The sequence below is a fragment of the Corvus cornix genome, chromosome 3, assembly GCF_000738735.6.
Source record: "Corvus cornix cornix isolate S_Up_H32 chromosome 3, ASM73873v5, whole genome shotgun sequence".
NCBI lineage: Eukaryota > Metazoa > Chordata > Aves > Passeriformes > Corvidae > Corvus > Corvus cornix.
In genome coordinates this window covers 50,645,157-50,668,902 of record NC_047056.1, presented here as the reverse complement: position 1 = coordinate 50,668,902, position 23,746 = coordinate 50,645,157, and the positions used below count along the sequence as shown (strand labels likewise).

The 23,746-nt window shown below is 40.3% G+C and overlaps 1 protein-coding gene across 8 annotated transcripts in view; it reads right to left on the bottom strand.

The window, feature by feature from the left end:
- Positions 1 to 23,746, bottom strand: part of ARFGEF3 (ARFGEF family member 3) — a 92,062-nt gene that overhangs the window by 7,496 nt on the left and 60,820 nt on the right. For 5 of the 8 annotated variants that reach the window (XM_039568207.1, XM_039568209.1, XM_039568210.1 and 2 more), the window contains 16 exons: positions 23,310 to 23,624; positions 21,550 to 21,683; positions 18,612 to 18,757; positions 17,709 to 17,888; positions 17,180 to 17,324; positions 15,968 to 16,090; positions 13,764 to 13,867; positions 12,090 to 12,234; positions 9,402 to 9,530; positions 8,694 to 8,870; positions 8,034 to 8,148; positions 7,160 to 7,262; positions 6,480 to 6,611; positions 4,430 to 4,560; positions 3,166 to 3,174; positions 418 to 1,648 (listed from right to left, as the gene is read on the bottom strand). In XM_039568207.1, coding sequence (XP_039424141.1) covers positions 418 to 1,648; positions 3,166 to 3,174; positions 4,430 to 4,560; positions 6,480 to 6,611; positions 7,160 to 7,262; positions 8,034 to 8,148; positions 8,694 to 8,870; positions 9,402 to 9,530; positions 12,090 to 12,234; positions 13,764 to 13,867; positions 15,968 to 16,090; positions 17,180 to 17,324; positions 17,709 to 17,888; positions 18,612 to 18,757; positions 21,550 to 21,683; positions 23,310 to 23,624 — 3,319 coding nt within the window. The other 3 variants (XM_039568208.1, XM_039568212.1, XM_039568215.1) reach the window with 2 other exon arrangements.

Below are 23,746 nucleotides of genomic sequence, written 5' to 3'. Positions count from 1 at the left end.
ATTTTTCTCTGGAATTAACAAAAATCCCCATTCTTAAGTACTAAAGCAATGTGACAAGCAGCATGGCATTTTCAAAAGCCTTCAGTGGGCTATAGCCCATAGCAGTAAGCAATGAGTTTGCTGTAGATTGTCAGTTCTCAGGATTAAGGGCAGCTTTGGCTCCAGTCATAGCAGCACTCTTGAAAGTTGAACTAGTATATGCCTGATGACACTTCCCTCAAGACTGACTTTCTTTTAATAGGACAGAATCAGGTTTTTATTAATTCCAGCTCCTGAAAGATTCAGTCCTCATTAAGAGGACCTCATTATATATAATACAATACTTAACAAAAAGGTTATAATAACATAAATAAAAAAATGTATAGGTATCTTTTTATTTATTGCTATTATTATTAGCATTCTACAAGAATGTCCTACCTGTATCTGGGCCTCTGCATCCCTAATAGATATATTTAGGGAGCTGACTGTGGACCCTGAGCGGGGTCTCTTCTCTTGTCTCAGGATCTCTGGACCAGCACTGAATGAATGCCTCATTTGACCTTGATCTAGAAGATGTTGTGGCCGCTGGAGTACAGGTGAGTCTGGCCCTCTTGAACCCAGGAGTTCCCCTTTCTTTTCCACTTTGACCTCTTTGGTAAACGATGTCATGGCCTGTTGCTGCTTTCTTTTCTTGTATTCTGTCATAAACTTGGAGATGGTTTTGTCGGTGGCTATGGTGTAGATTTTGTTGCCAGCACTCTCCCACCATTCTTTTTTCTTGGTTTGCTCTTTTTTCTCTGGTTTAGGACTCAGGGGTGGGGGTAGCAGCAATATTTCTCCACTCCCTCCTCGAGGTGTCAGGCTGTCTCCCAGTTGGTCCCTGATTTGACTTCGGTCATCTTCTGATGGTGTGTCCTTTCCAGATAGCCCTCCAGTTGATGGGGTGGAGGTTTCTGAGTGAAAAGACGGTAAAATGAAGAAAGAGTCACCTTTGAACACTGGAGGCTCCTCTACATTATTCTCCAGGTCCAGATGCATCTGGATGTAGTTGTTGCACAGTTCCATGCAGAGCTTGTGAAGCCGCTTGATCAGCCATCCCCAGTCTGCATTGCTGACAGGCTGGACGCTCAGAGATGGGATTCGAGCCCTCCACTGCCTCTTCTCCTTCCCTCGCGGGGGACTGACCTGAGCAGTTTCTTCAAAAATGTCTTCATCTTCTGATGAACACTGCTGTGATGAGTCTGTGCTTCTCTCATCATCTTCAAAGAGGATCTTTTTCACTTGCTCTGCAGTGATGTTCTCCTGGTTTGTCAGGATTGCACAAACCAGGGCATGGAAGTAGATGTTGAAGCTCATGGCTGACTGGCGATACAAGTTGGCAGCTCCACTAATGCCAGACACTTTTTTCAACAAACACTTCAGCCCAGGTCTGGTGTCAAACTCTCTGGCTGTTCTGTAGGAGTCCAGAAGTAAGTCAAAGATGACAGCCAGGTTTTGCATGGAGATGTACCTGAGAAAACCAGCCAACTTGTTTTCTGGTACTAGTATTGCCATTTTCTCCTCCAAGTTAGAAGGGCCTTTCACAAATTCTTCCAGTAAGATGTCATATAAATTCTGGAGCAGTACTTGGTGGGACAGTAAGCTCACCACTATCGTCCTGAAAGGAATACTTGGTAAACCAAGCATGGGAAGGAAAAAAAATCATAGAATATTAAAATGGGGCATTGGGCTTGTACTAGGAATAAAAACACAATCAAATATTTCAGCTTGCTATAGCTGAGGAATTTTTAACACACAAGTTATTCCTCCTCCACCATGTCAGACAACCTTTACTTTGTCATGACAAATTGAGGCCAAAACTAGTTTACTACTCAGTTTCCATTTCCACTAATGCCCAGGAGCACTTCTTAAAAATAAACCATGAAGAGGTATCCAACCAATAAAGAAATATGTACAGAAACATCAGCAGTGCAATGCAGCATGCAAAGAAGCTGAAGTCTGGCTGAAGGCACATTTCACTGTTTGCTCTTAAGACTTCAACTGGAACACTGAGAGTCTAGCATGGAAATATCTGTTCTTAACCCTGCTCCTCACATATGATACTGGGTGATTCTTAGCTGTGCTCCTGTTAGATAAATGCTGGGAGTTGTTTCAGCCCTCACTAATTTTTGATTTGCTCAGGGGACACAGGAATGGCAAATTCCTGTGACCATAGTTTTCAGGTCTTTCATCAGTAAATAACACTGAGAGGCTTACAGGCAAGCAAGGCTTGGAAGAAAGACAGGATTGTTGTTTGGTATCTCACGGATTTCAAATTATAAACTGTGAAACCTATCTTAAGGCCTTTTTAAAAAGTCTTTATGTAAGATTACAGGACAATGTTTCAAATGGAGCTGATGCACATAATAATACTTGGTTTGATGTGATGGGTCAAGTTTTAATTAGCAGAGCTATCAATTAAGGAAGAGATTTTTCAGTTTGCTTGCAATACTGAAGTTTTAGGTCTAAGTCAAAGCAAATCTTCATGTCACACGAGAAATTCAGTTGTAGACCTTTAATTTTTTTTGTTGCAAAAATTATTCCACTTTCAGTAAACACCTTTCAAAACTTTCAGAATGCCAAAACAAAAAGCCAAATTTTTTTTTTTTTTTTTGAGAAATCCTATCAAAACCCAATTTTGAGAATGCAACATTTAAAAGAAAGTTCAGACAAAACTGGTTAAATTCCCTGTGTCAGTTTGCCTACCATGACACAGCTGTCGGTGCTGATACATCAGTAAAATTTAGTAGTCTTATTATTTGACAGTGTTAAAATGTTGATGATTAGCACATACAGTAGAGCTCTTTATGGGGACGTAGTTTTCTGCTGTAAAAATCATTAGAGGCTCTGACTCAGAAAACCTCTTAAGAGCACGTATAAAGTTAAATGAGAGCTTGCAGTGATTTCAAGCAACTAATCCTGTTCCAAAAGCAGGGTCAGGAATGAAGGAGATCTGCTTTCCTTGTAATAGCCAAAAAAGCAATTTACAAGGACAGTATAAAGAACTGCTCCATCCCAAAAGAAACTGGTAGAGAACTACAGGTGAAAACACAATGCCAAAGCTGGTTAAGGATATTTTCTTATTCTGCCCAAAGTTTCAAACTGAAATATATGATTACTTTTTAGGAAGAAGAAAAGCTCCCTTACCCCAGCTTCCTGTGAAACGATGCAGCATTAAGGAAACAAAACCAAAAGGGAAAAGAGAAACCCTGCTAAGGTTAAAGTAAAACTTTGGAAAGGCCACAGTTACTATCATGCATGATTGCCATATTACTGCACTGCCGTAGCAAATAATATGAAAACAGTGGCACAGTCAACTTGTGAGCTGTGTTTTGGTGAAAAAATGAGCACTGCTGGGAGAACACTTGCCTATGGGCATATACACCTTTTGCAGTTGTTTGGACAAAGCGCAGTGTGAGAGCATTCAGAGTTTGTATTTAATTGCAAGCTTTATTTATGTGTTTAAAGACAAGCAAGACCCTTTATAAACACAGCCTGTTAGACTGCATGGTCTTATGTGCTGTGGGAGAAGAATATTCCAGACTTTTGCTTTGCATTCATAGTAACAAGAAGAATGACGTGCTAACCTTTGGACAAAGCAGATATTTTCCCCTATAAAGGAAGGGCTTAGCCTGTGATCTCAAGCTTTCCTTGTCTCTGTGCATGGCCATGTTCTCTGATGGTGAGGCAACAGAGTGCCTGGTCTTGGGGGAAAACTGTACAGCAGTGTAAGAATAGAGACATCTTGCATGATCTTTCTTCCTGTCCATCCAAAGAAGGACCATCACGTTTTGGCTCCTTGCTGCAAGCAATAGTTTAAATTTGCATGGTATAAAAGCATGTTTGGTATCTCATAAAACACAATTTCATGCCATTACATACCTTGCAATACAAACACAAACCCTGAATGCAGAATTCTGATTCTTGGCCCAAATGATGGTACAGCAGTTGTTTAAACAACCAAGTGCAAGCAAAAAGAAATATTCTTTCACAGGATCAGACTGTCGTGCAAATAGATGAGTTTCTCAGGTGGTAACACAACAGAAAGACTTCCACACAAATAATGTGCCAAGCAAAACCAACATTCCCTAGCTCAATGTTGACAGCTTTGCAGTTTTGGATGTGGTCTCCTCAGTTTATAATGCCCAAGTTTACCCGTTAACTTCTTCTACCTTCTTAACCAAGTAATACCAAATTTAAAAGACCCTTAGTGAAACAGACACTGCATTTTCTAGGTGTCATTAAAAACACAACAGTGTCACAAAACCTAATTTGATCAGTGTATTCATTTTTTTTTTACGAGCCCTATGGAGACGTATGGTTTGCCAGGCTCAGTTCACAGCTCTTCCTGTCCAGCAATATTTTCATCTTGCTTTTATTGACACAGTGTCTTCCTTGGAAGATATTTTACCTTCTCTGGTTATGCCCATTTGGTTTCTTATCTGGTGGCAGGTCAATGATGAGCACACATGACTGGGCATGTTCAAACCCTTCCTTGTTGCTAGGGGTTTTTGGGGAGCACTGAGTCTCCAGCATGAAGACCTAGAAAATAACAAGTTACATAAAACAACCAGTTTAGCACTTGCAGTGGGTCCGGGGCAGGGCGGGGGAGGGCTGGGAATAGGATTCCCTGCAGTGTGAAAGATCAGTTGCACCTAGAAAGGCTGGTTGTTGGAAGGATTATTTTCAGCCATGAAGATACAACAGACACCTCATATGCCATCCTTTGGGGGTGTGTTGTGGTTTAACCACAGCCAGCAACTAAATACCAAAGCAGCACTCACTTACCACACCCCACACCCCATCCCTCTCAAGGATGGGGAAGGGCATCAGGGGAAAAAAGGTAAACCCCATGGGTTGATATAAGAATGGTTTAATAATTTAAATAAAATATAATAATACCAACCACCACAAAAAGGGAGGCAACAAAAAAAAGAGAGAAAAATAAAACTTGCACAATACAGTTGCTCATCACTCAATGATCAATGCCCAGCCTGGTCCTGAGCAGCCCCTGCCAGACATCTCCCCTCATTTATATATTAAGCATGATGCTCTGTGGTATGGGATATTCCTCTGTCCAGTCTCCATCAGCTGTCCTGGCCATGGTCCCCCCACCAAGCTTCTCGTGCACCTCCTCACTGGCAGATCATGGAAAACTGAATGGTCCTTGACTTAGTGTAAGCACAACTAGAACATCAGTGTGTTATCCACATTATTCTCATACTAAATTCAAACCACAGCACTGTACCAGCTACTAGGAAGAAAATTAACTCCATCCCAACCAAAATCAGGACAGTGGGAAACAGGGAAACAACTCTCAGTTGCTGTAGCTTTGTTTTGTAGCTTCATAGTTGTGGCAAATCCTCACTGAGGAGGCCTCAGGGAGTGTCACTGATAGTGTCTACAAGAAAAATATTAATCTTACATTCCCTGCTTTCTTGAGTTCTGCATCTTTAAAACTTAATTTAAAACATGTTTTCTATTCAAACAATGTGTGCCACTACCACATTATTTGTGATCACCAATCTTGGTCTGTGCATCTAAGATTTTCAAGCAGCATCAGAGTATGATTTATCAAGTCAGAAATTGACACCAAACATCTGCTGGCTGTTTTAATCTAGCTGCTTTCCCATGCTGAAACTGTCATATGGTATTTACACTGTTATGGTACCCTGCAGGTCATTAAGTTCAGTCTGCTGTGTTTCAAAGAAGTTATTTCATATAACCACTTTCACAGAATGAATAACCTTTGCTGTAGTCAAAACGACCCTAAGAAGGTTTTCTCCAAGTTTGATCTGCTGATTCTGATTAGGAGTTAGTGAATAATTTGTTAAATGTCAGCATTATCCTCTAGTTCCAAGTAACCCTTTTTCTTCTCTGCAATCCATACCTAGGTATTTATAGAGAAAAATGCTTTGACAGGTTAATCAAATCTTGTTTTCCTATTTTCATATCACCATCTCTATTCTAGTGCACTTTTTGTCCTTTGAATTTATCATTCTTTAACAGAGTATTCAGAAATCTATGTGACATTCTAGATGAGGATTCACAGTGATAAGACTATTTCCCTTTCTCTATCAGAAACATGATGTATGCTCACCTTGCATTCCAAATTCTTATTTACAGGGGGACAGTTTTGAGTTTTGTTGGGGTTTTTTGGGTTTGTTTGGTTGGTTGGTTTTTTGTTGTTTGTTTTGGGTTTTTTTTTTGTTTTTTGTTTGTGGTTTTTTTGTTGCTGTTTTAGTTTTTTGTTTGGGTTTTTGTGGGGGGTTGTGGGTTTTGGGGTGTTTTTATTGTTAAATTTTCTGAATACTACTGTTAGACAATCGATGTTAGCCAGGTGATGAGAAAGTCTTTGCCTGTAGGCCTTGTGAGGAAGATGGTGGAAAAAATACACCTTCATAAAGAAAAGCTCCAAGTTTAAAAGGTTTTCTGACTTCACCTGAAACATCTGTCAGTACCTGTTGGGCCATGGCTCTGATTCTCCAGTATTCAGCTTCAGCACTTGGCGAGAGGGAGGGGGCTGCCACCTTCACTTCACAGGCATCTCCACTAAAGCTTTCAGAACCACTGTGGAAATAGCCCAACAGGTTCTATAGAGAGAAACAACATCAGACTTTCACTGTGCGTTAAACAAGTGACTGTAGCCATGTCCAGCCTGTTTGTGTGAAATACAAGATTCAGTGACCTGTGCCATTCCCACCAGCTAGTCACCTGCCATCTAGCAATTAATAGATCCAATGTAAAGGCAGTACAGCTTCTTACGGATGCGGGTCTGCCAAGACTTCACAAGATCTTTTGTTTACAAATCAGTGAGTTGAAAACTAATCTGTACAGAGCATGCAGCTACAACAAAGCAATGCTGTCTTCTACCTAGCTTTTGTAAATCCAGAGGAAGAAATGGATCAAAAGGGAAGTTTTTGCCTATTGAACTCTTCCAATTTCGTACTGGCAAGGCAATTTAAAATAAGTCTGAACTGTAAGCTACTAGTGTTGTCTGCATACGTTCAGAAAAACCGACTTCAATCTCCATTGTTGATCCAACATGTTTAATTGTGAATTGATAAATTAATGACCTGCCAAAAGTTAGTGTATCCACTGTGTGATTACACTTTGACTGACAGCAAAATGGCAGTTTTACCTTTACTGGCTCCAGAGTGGCAGAGAATGCATCCTGCAAGGCACAACATGCAAGCCTCCACATTTCTTCAGTAAAAACAGGCCCTGCTGTCACCAACACATACCTGCAAGGACACAGGAAAATGTTACCATGTTCAAGAAGGAACTAGACAATTCTTACTTATAAAGGGAGAAGGGTGAAAATCCCAATCTTTGGAAGTGTTCAAGGCCAAGCTGGATGGCGATTTGAGCAACTTGGTCTAGTGGAAGGTATCTCTGCCCATGACAGGGGAGTTGAAACTACGTCTTTAAGGTCCCTTCCAACCCAAACCATTCTATGATTCTATGAAAACAGAACAAAAGGCTTACTCAGTAGCTAGCTAATGTTATCCAATCTCCTCAGTTGTTGCCCTGACCTATTTTTGTAATTACACAATAGTTTCGACTTTTTTTTCTCCTTTGTTCTTCCTCTTTAAGGAGTCATCTTGCCACAAGAACCACACACTATGTAACTATATAAATGCAGTGCTTATTTTGATTATGACTGCAATAACCTGAAGACTGTGAAAAGTGCTAATTACCTCTAAAGACCTGTGAATGCCAGAAGAAAGACCCTTTTCCTTAAGGATCAATTATTGACTAACTATATATAAATAATATACAAGTGGTTTTTTTGAGAATCATACACATAGCAATGCCTAAAATCACAGGTTCTGAAGCACACTGAAAACAGCAAGAAAAGGTTAATAAGTCTAAAATTCATTATTCCAATAACAAGAGCTAAGACATATTGTAGAATTCTTTTGAGATGTTAACCAACTTAGTCCACAAGTTCTTCAAAGACAAAGACATAGACATCTTTTTTGAACATGCTAAGAGTGAACAGATTGGATTACCGGATACAGGAGCAACCAACTCTGGATATAATTTCTGTTGGTTCTGCTACACAGGCTACCAGCAACTTGAAAAGATCTTTCAACATGTTATTGATCATATTTTCATAACCAATATCTGTAAGGAAAAGACACAGACTGATTTTAACATAATTGCCTTTTCATTATAATTAGAGATAAACAGTCTTGCTACACTTACTGCTATTCAGAGAATTTGCAAAACCAAATTCTTTTTATACAGCTATTTTTATGCATCACATCAAGCTGAAATAAGAACAATCCCTTTTAAGTTAACAATATAAAATGTCTGGCTCGAAGTGGCACAGGAAAAAGTATCTTAGATCCTGCTTCTGATATTCTAGTTCCTTATGATCAAAGTCTTTACAACTTCTTTTGGGAAGTATACTAAAGACTGTGATCTTTTAATTTTGAAGATAGCCCTGCTCTGAGAAGGAGGCTGGTCTAAGTAACTTCCATAAGTGCCTTACAATTTTTTCCCCATAATTCTAAACCCTATAAAGAAAAAAAAATCCCAATTAGAATTTTTAAACTCTCCTCTTATTTTATGCTTGAGCAACCAAAAAAGCAATGAAACCACCTCCCCAAGTAGCTGTTCGGTAACATGTCACTGATTACAGTAGATGTGACACTACAATGACATACCTGAGTGTATGAAATTCTGAATGTGCTCCACTACAAGTTCACTGGAAAGGCCAATGGCATGCTTGAAATTAGAAGATGCCACGTCCCAGTAAGAATGGTCACCATGGCTGCGATGGAGCCAAAGAGACATCGTGGGAAGAAGAAGATGTACAACTGCATAAATGCCAAATCCTGGTCCTTAAAATAAACACAATAATGGTTGTATATATTTGCTTACAAAGCCTCCATGCTCAGTAAACTTGCTAGCTTGTTCCAAGCTGAAGCCTGGGGTAATGTTGAAGGAAAGAGGTTCTGAAACTTTTTTGTGGCTGAGAGTGGTAAAGTATTTTGGATGTAGTTATGAGGTACATTTATCCAACAGTTTACCTGCAGTCTTTCCCAACATATCTGCAGGATCATGTAATTTTCTCTTTCCATTTCCTAGACACAAAGCAAACATTTTCTGTGGCTAGGACATTGATAGAGTACCACACCTCTTTACTGTGTAACAAATTTAAGTATATGTTCATATACTCTTATAAGATGCCTTTTGTCAACAGAATGATGCCCTAACTGGAACAACTTACCAACTCTGAGATTTCTCTTTCTAGCAGAGAATGTCTCTGTGTAGCTTTAACACAAGTAACATACTTTACAGAACTAGTTTTGGAGTCTAAAAGGTTTAGTTAGGACTCCACTAGCTCACATTTTATCAAGCCCTTTCATTACCAGGTGTCTTGGCAACGTCCCTCAGCAACTCAAAGAGCAGATCCAAAGTAGGAGGCTGGTGCTGACGGGGACAGTTGGATATAGCAGTTGTTAATTCTTCCAGCAGAATAATCCAGACATTGATAAGGCCTACAAGTAAAGAAAGAAATATTAAAAACCTTGGGTAAGATACTGCATTGACCACAGGTGAAACTTGCCCTCAAAAAGTGATGGAAATTAATTAACTAAGTAACTTAAAGATCATGGTTCTTGTGTGTTTACTGTTGCTGTGTAATTGTTGTGGGCAACAGCCATTTTTGAAATTATGGTTTCATTTTCCCCCCCTTTTTATCAGGTTTGTGTTTTGTGCCGTCCTTCCTTGTCCATGTACACTTTGTTCTTGTCATATTTCACTATTCCTACTAGTCCAGTCTCTTTAACCTTGTGTAAAACATCCCACAAAAAATATGAGTAAAACCTCATCTCAAATGCTGCCCAGAATAGCTCCTTTAGGTTATGCTTTTAAGTAAGGCTCCTGAGGAGACTAGACATAATTTAACTGGCTCTATTTGGTACTCAGAACTAACCAGTAAAAATGTCTCATGAGGTATCATCAGGCTGCCTCACATGTCATCTTTAACATCTAAAGAGGTCACAGAGCTGGATAACTGCCAGAACAGCAGATAGGATACAGGTGAGCTCTCACCTATATTGGCAAACAGATAACCCCTAAAAGATTATGGGATACAACTAGTTTTCAATACAATTTTGAAGATGGTTAGGAATTGCTGACCTTCAATTTTTCACAGATCCCTTAAGTACTTGCTAGTCTGCCATGATATCATGAACAGCTAGAAGGATCTTGCACATTACACTCTTAAGTTGCCTTAGAAGGCTATGGGTTCATTAGGCTTAAAATGGATTTTACTTTGGTTCACTAGTAAGTCCATGTTCTCTGCCAGTGCTAGCTATGCTGACGTAGTCTGTATCTGAATGATGTTTGTTGGCTACTTATGTTCTGAAAGCAATACAAGAGGGAACTTAGTTTAAGATTCACTGAGCTTGCTGACTGCAAGAATCTTCCCGAGAAACAAGGAAAAAACAGTGAAATCATTACTTTGTAACTAGGTTGATCATTTATTTAGTCACACCACTTTCAAAGGGCAGTATGTATGGTGACATTGTTTTCAGGCAGTTAGACTTTAATGATACTTCTGGATAAGGAAACAGCACGAATGACTCAGAATGAAATACGGGCGTTTTCTAATCTGGGAGAACTGAGTATCTCTAAAACAGCCTCTTGAAGAGTCCAGCATAAAATCAAAGACACCATGAAAATATACTGCAGATATGGCAAAGCAGGCTAAAACACTTTGCCTCATCCTGGTACTGACTTTGAGCACCAGAGTGCCAGGTGAAGACTGCCTCGTGTCTTTGTGAAGTCAGTTCACCTAGCAATGTTCTAACACCACTGCCATGTAAATAACAAATTAGGTGACAGTATCAGTGCTTAGCTCTGACAAGAACCAGAAGAAGGTTTATTTGCTGCAGGGTGATATTTCTATTTACAGCAAGACATTGACAGGCAGAGTCACTTCAGAACAGCAGGCAACTGAGGTGGGAAGACCCTAGGTCAAGTTCCAAGTCTGATTCAAAGCAGAGGCTTCAATGACTTGGGTCTCCTGCATCCCAGGTGAATATCCTAAAATACTCTGATAGGGAAAAACCAAACCAAACCCAGCACAGAGAGAAGAAAGTAAAAGGTTGTTTTGTGAAAAACTAGGACTTGTGACTTTCTGGTTTCAGAGAACAGCTTTTCTCTCCTTTATCCAGAGTAGCAGTGGAACAGGACAATCCATATGGTGGAAGAGTCTAGATAAAAGTAGGTACCAAGGGCCAGTCTGGTGAGGCATATGAATGAAATGCATCGGAGTTAGCCTGCTTTCTGCCAGGTTGCAGCTGACTCCTCACTGAGGCAGCCTGGTGGAACAGGTCAGTAGCTCACATATTCAAAAGTGACTGTACTGCTGTGAAGGTCTCCTGAGCCCAGAAGCTGTAAGGCTGCATTCCTCTATTGCTTGGCTCTGCACACATCTAGTTCATCCAACATCTGATTAATCCACAACCCATATAAACCACACAAATAATCACGAGGCAAATGCTGCTTGTTTTTTCTGAAGGTCATAGTGTTTTTTATGGACTTCAGAAATTCACTGTTTATTTCAACAGACCACAGAACATAAGTTTGGAAACACTTAAACAATTATTCTTTATCTTTCCAGACAGTAACTCAATACTGGTATTTTTTTCTGTTAAAGGCAGGCCTGCCAATACCAACTTTAAAAGGTTTTCACTCCTTTACTTGAGCTGTGGTCTAGAAAGTATTTTTGTGTTAGCTCTCAGAAATGCACAACAGCTGTATTATGAGTATCAGAATAATCAAATTAATTGGTAATCAAAATATTGTTATCTTGCCCTAAGAGAGGAGTTGTATTTTTCTTATATATGAACTGTACCTTTTACATAAAGAAGGTGACAGGACCTGAACTTCCAACTTCTGTGTGTGCACGTGGGTGTGTGTAGACAACAAGGAGACAATAAACTATGAAGTTTTCCCTCCTTTTTGCTTTCAGCCGTTGGCAAAATATGCAGCAACACATAGAAGAAGCAATTGATTAGTTCTGCATTTACTGCTTTCAATGCACTTACCAGTGTCATCATCAAAGTCAGAAAGGATGCACTCAATCCCATCCTCACTGCTGGCTGACTGTTCCTGTGCTCTCCGGGGCAAGTTAACCAGCCGGCCACTGAGGAAGATGGGTTTCAAGGGCATTTTATAGATTTTGGCTAACAACTTGGGAGGGTGGAGAAGAGGAGAGAGAGAGAAAAAAAGAGAGGATAAATATCCATGGGAAAGTTTGTAAAAGCGATCACATACAATACAGGTACATAAAATAAAATTTAAAAAATAAAAAATAAAAAATAAAATAAAATGCATGCAAACACAATTAGAGGCCAGAAGTCTTCAGTTCACTGACAAGTAAAGGGTTGTGGGTAAAGAGAGAGAGAGTAGCAATTTAAATAACACATTTCTGAGGTGGGAGTGTACGCTCTTCTTATTTGTGAAGGGCAAATGTTACAACTCACTGATTGCATCTATGACCTAATGAAGCTCTGTTAGCTATACACAGAATATTTTGAAGCTCTGAAGGACTACATAAATACTGGTAAAAGGGTTTGTAAAGGTTTACTTCAGAGCTTCATTGCCTGGGTTGTCCATTACACAACAGACACAAAACGCAGAACTGTGCTATTGCAGAGATGCTACCAGCATTTTATCAGGTCTTTCTAAGTAAATAATGTACTTGCAATATACAGACAGGATTTTTTTTTAGTCATTCCTGTTCTTCTTTTACTGGCAAGTTAAAAAGTACAAGATATAAATGGCTGTTTCTTTTAAAGAGGAGAAAATATTTCCCCCTCACTGTGAACCAGGGTTTGTAAGGATGAGGAATAGCAATGTGGTGCAAATAGTTTATAGACAGAACATATATTAGATATACACATAGATATTTACTAATTTTTTTAGATGAACAAGATAGCAAGCTGAGTTTGGTATGTCTGCTGTTTATTATTCTGAGTTGCCTTATTCTTCCCCTCCTTTCTCAGTCTGCACACTGAATCCACCCATTATCTCTGAATTTAGATATTAAGTCCTTTCAGCAATGATAGTATCTTTTGTTGTGCATTTGTATTGTACCCAGAAAAAACATGGCCTGAGTCCAACAAAAAGACCCGCAGGTGCTACAAAAATACAAACAACATTATAAAATCAGACAAAAATTGTCCAGATAACCCTGGATAATAATATATGCTGTGAGCAAGGAGATTACAGGAAACATGCCAGCATTCTAATTATTAGAGATTTGTCCTGAACTTCACATATGCTTGCATGGTACAAATAAGTTGCTTCTGCATTTCAGAGGGTGTGACCTGTTTTTCTTAAAATATGAGAATTCACAACTTCTTGTTTTAGTTTTTTTTTTTGTGTTTCATTCCCAACAACGTTTATGGTAACTGTTTAAATGAGAATGAGACTAGCTTTGAGTAATGTTACTACTAGGTTTTGAGCATTCACATTCTCTCATATGCTCCCTGGGTCTGAGTGTTTTTATCTCCTCGGTTTTCCCACTGCTAACTGGCCTAGAAGGCATGATATTCCCTCAGATCACCACTGTCCATTTGGCAGTGTAGGGTATTACCATCAGGGTCACCACAGACTCTGTTGGGTTCATGCAAATCATCCAATGACTGACGCAAAGCCTGCAGGTTAGAATTGTTTCCTAGGCCAGGTTTGTGCCTGTATAAGGTTGTTCATCATACCTGAGAACATCTCCTGAGATAATCAAGAGCAGGAAGGCACAAGTCTGTAGATGCAGATCCTGATCCTGGCACACAGTCACCCATCTCCTTACAATCTACTTCCCCTGGGGACAGGAAAGGCAGCATTGGGAAGGACAGAAGAAAAGAAACAAACAGAGCATTAGCTTTTTCTCATTCAGTTATGCCCTAATGTCCAAACAGAATCCAGGAAACGTCCTTTGTTTGATCTTCTTAGATGACAACCAGGCGACCCCCACTGAAACAATACAGTAATACTGGTCACAGTTTGTACATGAATTTTTATATGAATAAACGTTTTAGTAAGCATATGCCTATTTAACACCTCTTTAGTAGAGCCTTTGAGAGTTCTAATAATCATACAATTATATTATCTGTCACATTGACTCCATTTTCTTCCATGGGTGTAGGAATTACTTGCTCACATTCATCCTTTGCTCAATTACTATACTAATTTTTTTCTATTCATTTCCACCCCAGTGACCCGGAAAATTCTTCTACCACAAGTTCTTTCCTATTAGTTTATTTACTGCTTAAAGATATCATTTTCTATTTTGTACTATTACACTTCCTTCTGCTGTCTAATGCAGGTGTCAAGGTCTCACAGTTCCAGCTTATGACACATATCCTCAGGCTCTAGTGCCTCACTATGGCTGGTATTCCCAACTTAAATCAGCAGACTGCTCCTTCCAGACCAGTTTCACTAACTGAATTCAATAAGCAGAGCAATTCCAAGGCATCCTGCTACAGAGCTCCTCTCTGGATAACTCCTCTCCACCATTTTCCCATCTGCCGGTCTGCCTGGCTCCCCTCTCAGCCAGTGTTCTGCCCACCTTAGAATACCTGGCTCACAACCATTTTTCCAGTTTAGCCAAATACTTCCCATTCAGTGACAACTCTGAAGCTTTACTAAATGCCTATAGACATTAACATTTTCTTGCCTTAAAAGCTATTCCTCTCATAAAAAGCACAAGATGAATATTAAATCCTTTTATGAGATCCTACTTTGTTCTCCTTTCACTATATTTATTTGCTTTTTCTGTGCTCTTAGGTATTTCCTCCATAAGGTATTTTATAGTTTTGTCTACTACTGAGATCAGCCAAGTCAGCCAGTGAAGTTTGAATCCTTTAGTTTTACCATAAAATGCACATAGTATGGCTTTGTATTTGCTGATGTATCCCATAGTTCTGTTACCTTTAATACAAAAAAAGACCTTGCTTTTTGATATGTGACCACAACGGGGTCAAAATTATCTCACGAAAGTAAGAAACATAAAGAAATATAAGACAGGCTTTTAAGCTCTCCATAAGAAACATGAGTTCCCTCTACTGGTACTGGACATGCAAGTTTATTTCTCTTTTGTAGTAATAACTACAATTACAATTACATCACAAACTGAATTCTGCCCCTGTTGAAATCAATGGTGAAATAGCTCAGTGAGACAAAGAGTAACATTAAAGAGTAGATCTGCTGCAGCTAGGTGCTTCATTTAAATCAAAAGGAGTTGCTTACAGAGCTAGAAACCTCTGTGAATTAATATTCATATAGAAAGAAAAGGCCCCATTTTATCACTACTTAGAAGTTCTATAATTTACACACACAAAAAAACCCCAACATTGTCAGAGTTCAATAAAAAGTATCAAATTCTAATGATCAAGGCAAGCCATGGATCACCAGCTTGGAAGCAGAATGACCCAGCAGCGTTTGCCTTTGTTCTGCAGGCTGGTGAAGCATGACAATTACTCTGCAGGGTCAGCCTGACACGCTATGCCTGGTCTCTGCTGCCTGCAGTGTAAAACATGCCCTGCTCTGTTGCAAACAATCCATGCTGTCTCTGCACAATGCCAGGCCATTTCTGCAAAATGCTAGGTTTGGAGGTTTTTTTGTTTTATTGTTTACACGAATATAAGCGAGTCCTGATGTAAACAAAGATCAAATTAAGAAGCAGACAGTTAATAGGGAGATGCATTTTTGCTGCTATAAAATCTTGAACTGATAGTATTAAAAATGTTATGGAAATAATCCCTCGGTCTTGATTCTGTTTTATTCTTTTGAAGCATTCTGGACTCAAGTTCTTCACTGCCCCTCTCTTTGCTACCATGCTGTGTCTTACATAACTGAATTATCCTCTTCTGCAGGATCAAGCTTGACATATCATGACTTAATAGGAATGGAAAATATTTACCCAATCCTTTGACAAACTTCATAAGGCACATAATATAACTGGTGGCAGCATTGGCAAAGACCTGGATGTTGTCTGTGTTTAGAAATGCTTCAAAGACATCAAACACTGGAGCCTGGCGTTTCCCTGTGGAAATAACAAGATGAGAACTCTTCCTCACCCCCCTTTAAAAATCATTTTCCAACTGTTTTTCACCAATTTAACTGAATCTGTAGAATCTTTTCTTTTCTGGGCAGAGACAGAAATTATCTTAAAAGTAAAACCTGCTCTTGCTGCTGAGGCAACTCATGTAGCCTTTCATAGGGAGTGATAGAGATTCCCTCCTTTGCCCAGTCTATGACAAATACCAATTTATGTCTGTTCAAATGGTCAGAGCAGGTTTGAGCTCTTGAATTCAGTAGCTAATACATCTGTTTGGTGGAGGTTTCTGTTTAGTTTCTGCTTTAGTTTTTGATAACTGCCAAGATGACATTAATCATGCAGAAAACTATTCACACTATACAGTAACAAAATAGCCTTGCTTTTCCTAAGTAGATTATCAGTCTTCAAAAGCTGTGTACACCCACAATCAGCCATCAGCCATAACAGATCTCAATCACAAAATTTAGGAGGAAAACCACATCCCTTACACATGACTTGTCACATTCAAAAATACTTTCTAATGGGGCAAAGAACAGAAAAAATAATAACACATTTCCATACAAGCAAACATCTCTGGGAGGGATGCACATTCTTACAGAAATGTGGTCTGTAATAGCACCAGGAATCTGAAAGCCTTGTGATCACATGCCTGGACAAGCACTTGCCTAGATTATCACACTAAGTTACCCTGATGAATAAGAGCAATAGGTTTCATACAGTAAGGAAGACAGTCCACAAGAGACATGCTGGTTGCATACAGTCCTTTCTCCAGCAGGACAGCGACAAATACTCAGCCAAGCTCAGTACCCTTGCCCTACTGTCTTGCTCAGAATTATTCAAGTAGATTTGAAGCATTTCTTTCTCATTCTACTCATTTGTTAGAATGTAGAGGATAAAAGGTCAGAACAATATGTCTGCTTTCCCTCCTACCCCAACTAATACTTCAGACACTTTGGTACAGCTGTGGAGTGTTGCAGTGCTACTGTTCAGTTTGGGTATTAAAATATATTAAGTTAGTTACTGTGTCCCCCAGGGAATCAAAAGCACATATGAAACAGCACAGTCAGTCCTTACCCATAGAGTATTCTCCTACAAGGTACTCTTTAACCTCTGACTTGCTGCTGCTGTGCACCGTTTCCAGGGCACTGAACAGGGGTCTCCATCCCGACTGGATCTGGGTAGAACACATTTCTACCAACTCTCCTATAGAGGTGATCACCTGCAGGCAGTGTAGGAGGGGTTAAAAGAAAAAAAAAACCAAAAACCCGACCTGATATACACATGGATCTTCAGAATGAATGAGGATGGCTTTAAGCATATTTCCAGATCTCACTATGACAGTCTAGACTAATTCATTATTTAAAATTTTTTAGATAATAGAAAATCTTTATTTAATTGCTTTAAAGCCTAAAGGTCTACTGTCTCTGTGCTCTGCCACAATGCTGATTAGGTAGGCAGAGCACTCCCAATTCCTTGAAGATGATCAAGGAGCAGCATTCAAAGGGAATTTGGGAAACACTCTCACGTGGACCAAGTGCACTCTGGAAGCCATTCTTACAGGCATGAAGGCCAGATACAGACACATTGATCAGAGCTGACTTGCCTGGTCTTGGACATCCTCATCACACAGCTCCAGCTGCATGATGCGCTCAAAGGGGCGGAAAAGCGCCTCATTGAAGTGAAAGTGAGAAGGCTCATTCCAGTCCACCAGCACTTCGGTGAGGATGTCGTGGATGAAGGAGACAGCCTTCTGAGACACGTGTCTCTCCTTGTGACAGGCAGCCTGCAGAGAAAGGAGAAGTATTAGAGTGTGCCCAAACAAAAAATTTGCTTTTAGTCAGACACTTTCAAGAGAGGTAAGCACTACATGTTATTGAACCCTCCAAACAGCTTCCCCACTATGTGACTAGGGACCCCACTGCGGTGGAAACGGGAGAGTACTGCCATGGAAACAGATCACTGAGACTCTGAGCTGCCTGGAGGTCCACAGATATATGAAAGTCTGCTGACAATTAAAAAAGCATAGAGCTAAAAATAAATAAATAAAATACTAAAACCCACAGAACAGAACTTGTGGGAAATGTTTTGTTTTGACTGTGTGACCGTTCTTCCCTTCAAAAGGTAGCAGCTGAGCTGGCTTTATGTGGGAAAAGAAAACTTGCATCCTTTTCTGGGAAGAATTGCAAGGATGCAGACCTTGACTGGGAATACAGATAGATGGAGGAGACACTTAGAGCCCCTTGGGGTGGTTTCAGGTTTTTCACCAGAAACAATTTGCATCACATAACAAAAGCCCAACACCCTGTCCCTAAGCCTGCCCATTTCAACCACTTGCAAGCACACTCCTTGGTGGCAGTATCACAATATACGACACAGTCTATACAAGACAGAGCAGACTTGACAATGTTGAAGGTTGTTATACATTTTAAGAGCTATCAAGCTTTCTCCACCTTTTTTAGCTTTGCTGTTTTGTGCACACATTCCCATTTTTGTCTCCCATTCCTACCTCTACAAGGTGAGGTGCCACCAGGCTCCAGCAGCGCATGAGGTGGAGCAGTGGGCGGGATTTACTCCTTACGATTCTGAGCATGGCATCACCAAGTCGGAATAAGTGAAGTGCACTTCTCCTGTCCTGTGTAGATTTTACTTCACCTACAAGAAAGTAGAAGAATAAATGGAAGCTAAGCATCAGCTTAGCTTAGCTTCTCCTCTACTCCTAAATGTCTGAACTGGAATTAGAAATTATTTATCAATATTAAGTTGGTGAGGAGCTTCAGTGGGGTGACAAAAAGAAAAAAAAAAACCCCAAAACTGATGTAAAGCACACCCTAGGCCTGTGTAGGTAAAAGAACAGGAGATGGACCCAAGTTCAAAGAAAAACTTACCAAACATACTTTAAGTGATCACTTTTTTTGCCAACATTAGAGACAAAGCTTGGAAAAGTAGTGTAAAAAAGTTATTAAGACCCAAAATGGTAGTTACAAAAGCTTTTGGTGACATCTACAGGAAAGATTATAAACTGCAAATTATTTAGCTTGGGTATTTAATTTTGTACTTCTTATTAAGCAAATGATACAAAGAACAGAATGTGAGAAAATGCTTTTCTGTTCCCCAGTCACTAGTACTTGTTATTTCCTGCTGAAAGGGATTCATCTTCCATTGCTCTTACAACATTTTGAAAGACATTTCATCCTCTCATTTCAAACACAGTGGTGCTTCTATCTCTACCAAAAGATGTAATCAGGGGACATACCACTTTTAAAATAAAAAATAGCACTTAATTCCACTATCCTAACTTTAATTTCAGTTTACAACTACTGTTGATTCAACACTACATACATGATAAGAGGAAATATATTTATTAAAATTAGAGTTATGAATGATGAGGTCTGGAGACAAGCAAGAGCAAAAAACCCAAAAACTTGAAGTGTCATATTGAGAAAATGACAAGTAGCACTTCAGGGAGATAGGAAACCAATTAAATTGGAAACGTAGATAAAAACTGTGTCTGCCACAAGAGAGAACAACAACTGTATGACTAATGTAGCTTCTACAGGCATAGTATAAATTTAAGTGAAGTATCTTCCTTTGTGTCCAGTTCTTCTGCCTCATTTGAGATAGTGATGGAAACAACAATTTACAGGCTTTGTACTGTGGGGTACATGCTCTCCTCTGTTGGGGAAAATCAAGCAGGACAAATCCCACTGCTTTAACATTCTTCGTTTGTGGGCTTTGTTCTCTATTGCCCGTTTTCTGAACACTTTTGAGATTATCCTACTGTCAAATGTCTAACCTAAATCCACTGTCTTAAGTCTAGATTGACCCAAGTTTCCATACTGAACTGGGTTCAAAAATAGAGCTGTGATTATATATTGGTGGGCAATTAACACCCCCAAAGTCCAAGAACCAAATGAATGTCCTGTGATGTGTTGCAAAGCAGGTGTGGATGTGGTCCCTGTCCAAAAAAAGTGCTCAATCTTTTCTAAAGGTTTTGAATTAGTCCTACAATTCTAATAAGAAAGATCTTATTAGACTACTGTAGTGGTTTGGTCCAAAACACTCATTACTGTTTATCTGCTGTGAGATAAGAATTAGGAGAAATGCAAAGCAGGCACCAAACTTGAAAGAATATAAAGAAGTTTATTAACAGACCTAAAAGAAGGGAAAAAAAATTATACCACCTTCAGAACTCTCCTCCTCCCCCCACCTTCCTCCCTTCTCCCACTGACGATGTGAAAAGACAACCCTTAAGATGTTCAGTCTGTTTACCACTTCCATAATAACCTTGTTCAGTCCATTTAGAAAGAGAAGTCTCTTCTTGCTCATGCTATGAAAACATTATCACAATGAGACAGCCGCCCACTTCCAAATATTGTTCAGTCCATTTAGGAAGAGGAGTCTCTCTGCCTGCATGTGAGTCCTTTCCCCGACTTGCAGCTTTTCCCGCAACTGCTTTCGAGGGTCCACTCTTGAAGATTTTTGGGGTACAATTTTAAGGTTGAGCCGTTCAGAAACAAAAACAGAGGCCCTTCTCCTTCCCTGGGAGCAAAGGGTCTCATCATCTTCATCATTAGGACTATCTCTGGGAGCATCTCTAGGGACTGAGGTTTTCTCCTTTCCCGTTCGGAGCAAAAGTCCTCATCTGGTTCATCTCTCCCTGTCCAAACTTCTCATGAAATTACAGCTGCGTCAGCATCTGCCTATCTCAGCGCAGGTGCTTCTGCTCACGAGTTGAACACTCCACCCCCCATATCTTCATGAAATTACAACAGGATACTCTGATATATCATAGCTTCACAACAGAATTTCAGCTTTAAGCATCTCCTCTCTCTCTTCCCTCAGGTTTTCAGCTCTTCACAGCAATAAAAGGGTTAATCTCACCTTGGCCTTGCAGCTTTGCAGCTGGAATGTTGAATTTTTCTTATCGCAGTGGAGAGGGGGGAGAGCCGAGCCGCTCCGGCTGCCCACAGCAAGGCAGTGGGGGGGGGGGGGGTTCCACGGCTGGAACAGGTCCATCGGCTTCAGGATGGCCGTGGCCCGGCCCAGCCTGGCCCAAGCAGGGCCTGGCCGGGCCCGCTGGCCCCCACACGGGGCCCGCAGCCACCTGTCCCAGCGCCGGAAACGAGAGAGAGCTTGGAGGGGGAGTTTGCCTATTCTTAAATGTGGATCACAGAGGTGGTTCACAACTTTAAGTGGCTTAGAGAATTGTCCATATCCAAACTGGCCAGCTGATAGGTTCTATCAGTTCCCAGAGGAAACTGTAAGCACCCCTTAGCAAGGACGTCCCTTCCGGGACTATGCTTGCTAACCTATGACAACTACATACTGTGTTTTATTTATATCTTGAAATTTCAATTGAAAAAAATTGTAAGAATACAAGGTAAGTCCTGCAAACAGTACAATTGTATATAAAACACTCTGTACAGGATCTTCAGGTGATTTACCTGGCATTGCTAGTGAGTAATCAACTGTATCTGTGACTGAATGGAAAAGCTGGGCCTGAGAAGCCTTCTTGAGCTGGTAAAGGAAGCCTGCCAGTGCCGTCAAGTTTAACTTGTCAGCAGCGTCTTCAAAGAGCCTGTAGGTAAAGAACAGAATCTAACTGAAAAATTAATGAGATGCAGACTTAAATGTGTATGTAAGAGGACAACTCTTATCTGTTTGTGGCTTCTGTATGTTGCTTTTGGTGACACATTAGGTTATTGAGAGCTTTTTAATTTATACAGTGCTGCAGCAAGACTTTGATCCAGAAGCTTTATTAATTGGAGGGTGGAAAGTAGGTTGCTATGGGATCAATCAGAACCCTTTCAAGATTCAACTATGGCGCTGAAACAAAAAGTCACTTTTTCCAGTTATCTTAATGCTATAAGCCATTCATGAACCAGTAATTAAAAAACCAGTCAAAACATGCCCATTCCTCACAACACAGATCATCATAGCTTCACTGACTTTAGAGCTACACCAGTTTGCTCCACCTGAAGTTACCGACCCTAACTTGAAAAATAAATTAATTCAAGTCTTAAACCTAAGGTTACTGTACCTGAATTGCTATTTTGGAATATTGCGCTGGTTTTGGCTGGGGTGGAGTTAATTTTCTTAACAGTGGCTAGTATGGGGCTATGTTTTAGTTAAACAATGAGAAATACAAGTAAGAGTAGTTATTTTCAGCTGCAACGGGCTCTTAGGATTTAACAGTTAAAATCTGTACACATACAACAGTAAGTGTGGTTACACTGGAGAGGGCTCCACAGAGATTACGTGAAATTTCACACGGTGCAGCCAGAAATTGACAAAAATATGATTGTCTGTGTTGCTTTTCAGGCAAAACTTTCTATAGTCCTAAGAAACAAGAGATTGAGTCCTAATAAGCATTTGCACTTAAGTAAAAGGGTAGAAATGAAACCAGCATCATTTAAATTATTCTTAAATTATTCTTTATTAAAAGTATTGTTATTCTCTAATCCTCAGAACCAAGTTGTATTATAAGCTTCCTAACTAAAAGGTATTTTAATGCCCAGAGTCAAATTTCTACAAGCAGTTTATGCATTACTTTTGGCTCTGAATTTACACATGACACCTTCCTATGGGCAGAGATCAAGATGAAAAGTGTTAGCTGAATAAAAAGGCAATTGCAAGCATGCAAACCCAAGAAATTTTCAGCTGTAGCCTGGGCTGCTTGAAAAAATAGCAGAAATAATATCAGCTGGCAGACCATGAAAAAGGACATTTAACATAGCCATTGTGTGACCATACTTGGTTCCCTTCCTCCTCTGGATGCACTGGGGAAGCCTGACAAACTGTCCATGCAGCCCTGACAGAAGCAGCTGCTTTCTGACTGACACTGCTCTTATCAATCAGTCCCTTCTGGTCAGGACAAGACACACATTTATTTTGTCTGCTTTACTGAATACAACCTGTCAATTTACATGCAAGGAATAAATCCACCACTCTCAGGATGCATTTGATTTGCTTGGCATATTTACTGTTGTGCACAGACAGCTCAGTACTTGCAGGTACTGCAGAGATGAAAAAAGCCAGGTCTTTTAGAAGCTGCTGGTTGTGACAAACATGCAGCTCTCCTGTGAAATTCAACTGAAGCAAGTGGCTGCAACAAACAACAATTAGACCCACTGCAGCACAAAAAGGGCCATTTTGGTACTGTTTTGGGAACAAGGATTCTGGTTCCTGACAGCAGTGCTTTTACCTGTCAGCCTGTGTGGAGAGCGTGAGAACAGCCTTGGCAGCACTGGTCCCACACAGCAGACTGCCTCCACGGAAGTCAAAAGCTCTGCCCTTACTGCTGTCCTTGATGAGATCCTGGATAGAAACTGGCTGAATGACCGGATGGCTGCTGAGCGTGGTCTCCTGCTCGGGGGTCAGTGCCTGAGGAGCCTCCCCGGGCTCAGAGTCTGGGTGCAGCCCTCCAGGTGCTTGCTGTGACTGGGTGATGGTAAGGGAGGGCTGGGCAGCACCATCACTGAAGTGGGTGTGCTCCAGTGTGCTGATGTACTCACACACCCTGAGAACACACAGGGGAAGCAAAAAATTAACAAACACCTTGAAGCAACCACTCCTCACTGCACTAATCGCACAACATTTTCCTCAAGCCATAAACACACAATTTCTATCTCTGAGGTTACT